This window comes from Pseudochaenichthys georgianus, chromosome 7 (assembly GCF_902827115.2).
Source record: "Pseudochaenichthys georgianus chromosome 7, fPseGeo1.2, whole genome shotgun sequence".
Lineage (NCBI taxonomy): Eukaryota > Metazoa > Chordata > Actinopteri > Perciformes > Channichthyidae > Pseudochaenichthys > Pseudochaenichthys georgianus.
Window position 1 is genome coordinate 19,968,328 of NC_047509.1, and position 8,675 is coordinate 19,977,002.

Here is an 8,675-nt window from a genome sequence, read left to right on the forward strand (position 1 = left end):
ACTGTAATCACATGCTCGTCCCTGATGCATGTCTTTATCACAGTGAAAGATTTAAAGAAAAAGAAAATAATCATTTTTTGCTGGAATGTTTGGACCCCTTTGTTTTTTTTTCCTCGTCTTTTTTCTCTTTTTCCTGCTGCAGCTTATTTTCTCTCTTTTTCTCCTCCTTTGCCTCCTTGTACTTCCATATAGGAGGCTCCAGGTATCCCATCTGCATTTTCTTCTTCTTCTCTTTCTTAGGAGTTGGCTCCCCAGATTTTGTGACTTCAATCTTGGGAATACAGCCCGAGGGGAAGATGCTGTTTTGCCCCATGCTTCGGGGAATAAAGCTTCCAATGCCATTCTGCTGGCAGCAGGAGGTCAGACCCACATAGGTGGCTGACACACCGGTTTGAGAAACAGAGGTGGTGACGGAGCCATTACTGTGGGACACTGTGCTCTCCTCCAACTCCTTGATGTTGTGCTTTTCAAGCAGTTCAGGGACGGCAAACCGTCGCTTGCCAATCTCTGGGGGGCTTGAAGGACAGAGTGGACGGCAAGCAGTGGCTACCAGGGGGCTGTGGAGGCCTGTAGTCATCCGCACCATGTGGTCCATGACCCCATTGTCTTGGGCGTCATGAGGGAAGCTGAAAGAGAAGCTGTCTTTTAAGCAATGCCTTAGCTTCTGACCAGCTGTTTTGGTGGCGGTGGCCTTCGCTACAAGTAGCTTCAGCTCAGGCCACTCAGGAATGTAACTTTCACAGAACTGCACAGCGACCGGATGAACAAACAGGCGGCGTATTCTGTTAACAGTCTCAAACCTCCCTGTCTTAATGGCCCAGTCATTTAGACCTCTCCCCTGCACCAGGTCTATGGCATTCATATCCGCACCTGCACATGAAAAGTGGAGAAAATATACTGTCAAAACAAGAACACAAGTTTTATAATCACTGGAGGCCGAGGGACCTGGGTAAATCAATTGCTCCTTCAGTAAAATTACCCCACCATGTGGTCACATTTGGGGCACAATTCATTGACTTGATGAACAGTGTTAACACAGTAAATCAGGCTATTACACAGAATTACAAAAAATGATAAATATATAAAAATCAGGCCAGAGTTCTTAGGATTTTCTACAACTCATTTTTGGATGAAGACTATGTCAATAGTTTTCATACTTGAATCCATGTTGTTTCTTCTCAACCATTAGATATGTACCATGCATGAAGGCCTGTACCAATTTCCAAATATGGGCAGACTGCCTCTAAATGAATCTATTGTGCATAGTACTGCATACACATCAGAAGTTCCTCTTTTCAAAATTGTGAAATGCTGCAAAGTGTATAGGATGTCTCATGTACCATTAACTTACCATGCATTAGCAGGGCGGACACACTCTCTGCCTGGCCCTGCAGGCCTGCCTTGATGAGGGCTGTGAAGCCGCGGGGATCCCTGACTTCAGTGTCCACACCAGAGAAGAAGTTAAGGATGAAGTTTAGAATGGTGACAAAGCCTGCATTGGGGGGAAAAACCATTATATTCATATGCCCTTATGTTGATGTTATATGCTGTGTATGTCTTAGACTGACCTGCCTGTGCAGCAATCATGAGGGCAGTGTTGCCATCATTGTCCTGGTGATTGATGTCAATCATTGGACATGTGTGCAGCATGGTGACTATGTCAATAAACCCCTTGACCACAGCCAGCATCAGTCCATTCTGAGGGGGATCAAGGTAGAAATAAATGTACTTTTATGAAAGTATTAGTTGTCTGTTCTAGAAAATATCCCAAATTCCAAAGTCACTTTAGTTGTGTGATTAAAAAGAAACAATGAAATCCATCTCACCCTGCCGTTGATGTCCAGTTCCATAGCCTCGTATTTAGTGACTCCTCTCTCCAGGATCTTGAGCAGGGATGTGGGATCGTTCCTAGCACAGGCCTCGTACACCGTTTTAGCCGGCTCTGTATACTTCCCTTCCATTTCATATTGGGGAAGCACCGAGTCATCAGAAAGCACACTCCCTGAGTCCGAATCATCCATGAGGATCTCCGAGTCCCCGGAGGGGCCATCGCCCAGGTGGGGGTCATACTTTGAACTGGCCATTGGACCCCCTCCTGCCTGGGATCACACCTGGGTGTCAGGTCTGTTGCGCAACACCCACATCTTGAATAGGAAAATATAAATGTTGTTATGATGGACACAAATTGAACACATTTTCTAGTTTCCCCCATTTTCCCCAATTGATGAGACAACTGTGCACGACCTCTGAACTCAGTAGACCAAAGGGGGCTGCAGTGAAGGGCACCCCTTAACACCATTACACTTTGTATGCCTGTGTAATGCATTTTTTGTAATGCTGTGTAATAGACAAAGAGCCAGGCAAACCCTATTCTATTTTACAGTCAAACAGCTACTTGTTTTTCTAGATATCTGAAATGGCATTTTTTGTTGCAAATTACTAGTTTATTCTTATTCTTTATGTCGGGTAGAAATGGACATCTTATGTGCCAATCAGATACTGTCAAAAATCGATTCTTGGGTAAAAGGTGTGTGCAAAAGAAATATCCTTACAACTGAATTTTGTTTTGTGCCACCTTGAGCAGGTTTGTGGACATTTTCTTCTGCCTCTTACACTAGATCAAGTATGACTGGAGGACTGATAAAACAACACTGGCAGCCTTTTGATGTTGACGTGTTAAACAGATCTGATGACTTGTAAGGGCCTTGTGTAAGGCACAGTGCCTAAAGAGAATGACCCCACCACCTGTTGGAGCGGCTGATCTGTAAGTCTGTGATTTACAAGAAGGATAAGCTGACTTTAACAACATGCTTTTTGCCTATATTTGCTCACCAGCTCAGCCCATTATAAAAGAGAAGAATAAAGGGTGTAGTTATGACTGAGTGTAATATTTGCAATATTGCATACTTGTATGTACAAATATGAGAGATGCATAGATATATCAACAAGTCAATTCCGCTACAAGAAAAACTGTAGGCATTTGCAGAAGCTCAGCCTGTGAAAGTCGTGTGAATGTGGGCATAGTAGGAGGAGGGTAGTGGGTTGAGAAAGGCCATATGGTGCCAGAAGCAATGGGGGGCCAGGCTAGTGACAGCATCTGTCATGGTGTCTTAACCATGCCACACTGCTCTGCATTACAAGTGCACTGGGGTATCCAGTGTGTTTTCTGGTATACATAAAAAAAACCGATACAAGTACAAATGTTCTGTTTGTATGAAACCAGTGATGACACTGATACACGTATTCAATCTTAATGTTTTGAAGGAGCTGGAGATGAGAGGGGAAAGCGTGTGATTTGGTCCTGCATACAACACTACACCATATCCACATGAGGCAACCAGATTTCACAAAAGCAGCTTTGCACCTGCTGACACTTTATTAGAGTAATAGCATCTTTTAGCAAAGCTCAACAAATTGAATAGCTCAACTCCTTTAATCCCACCAACACATGCTCCTATTTCAGCATTGTGTCAAGAAGAAGGTAGATTACTATCACACAAACGTTTCTCTCTCTTTCTCCTTCTGCTCAAACACAGATGCTCTATTTTTTACTCTGCCATTGTGGCCTACACTTCCTTCTAGATGAACCCCTTGCAAAGGGTCATTTGCTGAATCCTAATGGTGAGGTGTGGAGTGAAGATGAAAGCAAATGCTCACCCTAAAATAATCCAGCCATTGGTTACTCCTCTTCTCTTCTGCAGTCAAACCGAAACCATCTTCATATTGTGGACTTTACTTCCTCCTCTTGGCTCTTGGTAGAAACTGTTAACGTGTAAGTGTCCCAAACTGACTCCAGCTGACTGCCTTCCCCCTCCTCTCATCTTCCCTACTGGCCAGTTAGGTTGCCTCCTCAACCGGCAATCTGTCCAGGTCCCAACATAGACTCTGCTGTCCTAAGTCAGGCAACTTGCTCTCTCCCTCTCATCCTGATTAGAGAAGATTTAAGGATTAAGAGAAAGAAACAGACAACAGCCAACCGTGCTCCCTTTGCAGTCTGTTAAGTTAGTCTGCTCTCTATTTCTTCTCCCGCTCACTTGTTTCCACAGCTCTCCCCGAGTCACTCCATCCACAGCTCTCTGCTGCCCATCTGTTGTGTCAGGAAAAGATCTCTAACCGTCCGAATCACTGTGGTGACTGAATCATAGAGGCTCTGGCTCCTAAATATGTCTTTCTGCTGAGGACCCCCTGCCTGATTCATTTCAATGTGTCTGCGCGATGAGAGGCAGCATCTTGGGTCTGTTTCCCCATGGAAATCCATTTGCTGAGACAACAAACTAACCCTGCTGCTACTCTGCTGCTTTGCTCGTAATTATTCCCATGACAGGGATGACACATGCAGACATGCAAAGAAACACAAGGGCATTATGTGATGCATGCACACAATTGCTCAGATATAAGATGCTATGCACACATGAACACAGTCAACACACATGGTACAACGACACAGATGCTCAAATAGTGGAACAAATCTGCACGCGTCGCTTACACAATAGGCATCAAAGAAGACATGTTTTTTCTCTATCACGATTATGCTTTTAACAAGCCCAGATCAAAAGAGAGCTCACATATTATTTTGTATTAGTATTCACATGTTCATCAAACGTTCATTTAATTGTCTCAACCTGGTGTTTCGGCTAACGAGCCAACAACAAAATCACAAATTGGAAGTCATTTTATATTTCATTGATAAGAAACCAGGCCAAGACACTTCACGATGGTTCCACACCCCAAGCCCTGCTTGCATTGTGATGCTTTGACAGCCAAATCCTACATGTGGACAGGACTATCGCCTAACAGGTTTATTCATATCATCACAGACTCAATCACATGGTTTTAAAGGTACATGTTAGTAGATTAACCCTGATAGTGAATTCGAGGAGAGCCAATCTGTGACTTCGAACATGTGAATGAAACCTGCCTTATGCAACATCTCCTCTGTTAGAGGGATGACTACTGCCCCCTTCTGATCAAACTGGACCATGCAGTGATTATCCATGAATCTTGTTTATGTAATTCAACATGATATCCATACTGTTCATGTCTAAAATAGCTTCAAATGAACCCTAACCCTCATTATCTATACCCCCTTCAAATGTATCAACAAACCTGTAATGAGGCACATCTTGTTTGCTCTGCACTTACATGTCTTTATTTTACAGTTTAATCCTAAAATACCATCAACGAGTTATATTGGATACTTCATGCCATAACATTAACCAGCAAAACTTGTTCAATATAGAGCTCTGTCTTGACTTAGAAAAGCCACTGTGACAAATTGGATGCTCACTCAAAAGCATTTTCATCCGGAGAATTATAGTTGCTGATCTGCTCTGAAGAGTTAGCAACATGTTGTTGATACCAGCCATGTGAAGTGGTCACAAACCTGAACATAATCTCTCTAAAACCTTCAAATGACCAATTCCTTATCAGAAGCTGCCTCAGATCAGCATCAGATCAGATATAACATCACACTAACTTGACCCATTCATCTAAAGGTGCTGTGTTTAGACACAGGAGCCTGAGGTGGGTTTTGACCGCTCACTGATATGAAACACAGGAAGTAGAAGAAAGTTCATGATTGGGGGAAGATTTATAGCTTGTGAAAGGTCAAAACAAGGGGATAGGAAGATCTTCAGAGGAAAGGGAAGTCTGTTTGGCAAAACAGGGTGGGGTAGTGTTGGCGTGCGTGTGTGTGTGTGTGTGTGTGTGTGTGTGTGTGTGTGTGTGTGTGTGTGTGTGTGTGTGTGTGTGTGTGTGTGTGTGTGTGTGTGTGTGTGTGTGTGTGTGTGTGTGTGTGTGTGTGTGTGTGTGTGTGTGCGCGTGCGTGCAGGGGCACCATAAGGGGGTGAAAAGTTAGGACGATGCTAAGGGCCCGTGACTGACAGGGGCCCAAACTATTTTAGAACATTAAGAAAAAAATGTTTAAGTAACCAATGTGATATCTTTTCATGGGGCCAAAATCCCCGGTGGTGCCCCTGTGTGTGTGTGTGTGTGTGTGTGTGTGTGTGTGTGTGTGTGTGTGCGCGCGTGCGTGCGTGCGTGCGTGTGTGCGTGTGTTATCCTGTTAGATATACAAGACTGATCTCACAGCTGTACCAGGCGAGGGCAGCAGCATACTTCAACATCAGCATTGCTTGTTTATCACATAGTAAAGTCCCAAAGATGTTTACAATATATTAACTAATCTGATGTACAGTATGTGAGTGAAGTACATGTTGTTCTGACTCCTACCTCTTGACAGTGCTCACACTTTCCTTTTAGGGTCACAGATATTTGCCTCCTGTTCTGCAAATTCCTAACAGAGTTATTCACTCATCATCATCATCGCTGCAAAAGACAGCTCAACTTCTCCCCAGGCAGCAGAGTACCCAGCAGGGGTCACTGGTAGAGCAAAATCCTTTTTGGAAAGAAGCTTGGGAAGCAACAAACTAAGTTTAGCCAGCTTAGTGACTGATGTTAAAGACAGCCATGTGCTCAGCTAATATTAGACAGTTGGCAGTCTCTACAGGAAAGTCTCTTAGGTCAGACTCTACGATCATCTGCTATATTATTTCAGTCTAAGGGTTAACACACAGAACTCATGCTACTTGTTTAAAAGTGTTTTTCCTGGAGGGATCAGGTGTATGGAAGAAAACACGGAGCCGGAGGAAACATTACTTAAGGTGTAATGCAAACATATTGCAATGGGAAGTGGATGTTTTTTGTTGTTGTTGCTTTGATACAATGGTGGGTGACTAATGCATGGGTAACACATACTGCACACTAAGACAATGATTTGCTCAAACCTTTGAGTAATTCTCTTTTACTCAAAACCACAAAAGGAGACTTGCAATGGGCTGGGTTAGTGTTGGGTTAGGGCAAGAAAACATGAGGTAGAAAAGTATTCAAATGGAGCCCACTACTCCTTAAATTCTGGTTGTGCATATTCTTTTAAATATATTTAAAGGAGGTTGACAAAAAAGTTAACTGATAACAACGTAATATTGCATATTCTGAAATAACTTTACATGATTCAGCTGGCTCAACAGAGAAATACAAAACCTATTACTTTTGAAAGATTCCTTCCTAGTTTGTTCCATATGGAATTGTAAGAGTAGTTTTAAATGAAAGCAATGCAGTACAGGTCAACATTTTATACTGTTTTTACTTTTGTCATTTCATGCCTTTTAAGAGCAAGTGGAGAGAGGACAGGGAATGATGTGAGGCGGATTAGAACCCAGTATAACGTGCTTCTCTTCTAGCTGCCCTGGTTCAGAGAAAGTGATTCTGATGTGTCCAGTCAGCCTTGACCTTGTGCTAAAGGCTAGTCTGAGCGATGTGGAAACTTTGTATGATGACAACGTGGTTGTTGAAAGCAATCATTGCTTCTTCCAATTCCAAGCTTAGTGTTTCCTCATACTCACATCTTCACCTCTGCCAGTACAGGATTTCCCAGAGGTTTTTACTGCTGACTAAATGTTCTCAATAAAGATGAAAGCCAGATCTTCTATAACACCCAAAGCAATCAGGAAAAAACCCACGTTTGGTATAGTGTGAAGCATTTGAAATATCTTTCTTAATATTTGACAAAACGCTACCAAAATCTTAGAAAACAATCCAAACAATGAATAAGAAATACTTAAAGATATAAACCAATTAGGAATATGTGTCGCAAGGTTTGGATCTCTGTTATTTACTGTTTGCATAAACTGCCTCAGGCACAATATAACATACCCATCCTTTTATTTCTATGCTGATGAAACTGTCAAACTATACTTTGCATCCACTTTTGCAAAGGCTTTTTGAGTATCATCAGTATGTACTGTATGTCATATTCGAGTACAAGAACAGCTTTGTCAATGGCAAGTTGTTTACAATTATTGTTCCCAAAGCCAGAGCTACATTGAAAACCAATGGAACAATCTACAGGCTGATCTTATCTATCATCAAATGCTTTATCGGATAATTTTTTAGTATTAGTCAAATCTTTCATGGTAATTGTTGAAACTCTGTGTTGCTTGACCAAGTCTTCCTTGTTTAAGACATCTTTGAAATCAATGGGACACATCTGGTTACGTTTAGGCTAAGTAATAAATAATTAAACCTTTATATTAACACAAATGTATTTTCTCAGTGAAATTAGTTTGATCAGGTGTGTGTGTGTGTGTGTGTGTGTGTGTGTGTGTGTGTGTGTGTGTGTGGACTAGCATTACTATACTTGTGGGGACCTACATCTGTTTACATAGTCACGTGTGGGGACTCGCCTCCCTTATGGGGACAAATTGGAGTTCCCCATAAGGGGGATCATTAATTTTAGGGTGAAGACTTGGTTAGGTTTAGGGTTAGGGTTAAGGTTAAGGTTAAGGGTAAGGGTAAGGGTTAGGGTTAGGGTTAGGCATGTGTTGGTTATGGTTAAAGTTAGGATAAGTCTCTAGGAAATGCATGTAAGTCAATGTAATGTCCCCTGAAGTGATGTATACATGGTATGTGTGTGTGTGTGTGTGTGTGTGTGTGTGTGTGTGTGTGTGTGTGTGTGTGTGTGTGTGTGTGTGTGTGTGTGTGTGTGTGTGTGTGTGTGTGTGTGTGTGTGTGTGTGTGTGTGTGTGTGTGTGTGTGTTTCCAAGATACAGACTCGGCTCATGGTCTGTAGTCTGTCAGTAAACAATGTTGCAAGCCAAGCCTTCAATTTATAATGA

At 42.4% G+C, this 8,675-nt stretch overlaps 1 protein-coding gene across 1 annotated transcript; it reads right to left on the reverse strand.

Annotated features, from left to right (window-relative positions):
• Positions 1–70: 70 nt before the first annotated feature.
• ankrd33aa (ankyrin repeat domain 33Aa) lies at positions 71–2,094 on the reverse strand. The gene is made up of 4 exons (XM_034086309.2): positions 1,827–2,094; positions 1,569–1,698; positions 1,352–1,492; positions 71–870 (listed from the first exon to the last, which is right to left on the reverse strand). Exons 1-4 carry the CDS (start codon positions 2,082–2,084, stop codon positions 71–73), a joined length of 1,329 nt encoding a protein of 442 aa, XP_033942200.1. The 5' UTR covers positions 2,085–2,094.
• Between the last annotated feature and the right edge of the window lie 6,581 nt (positions 2,095–8,675).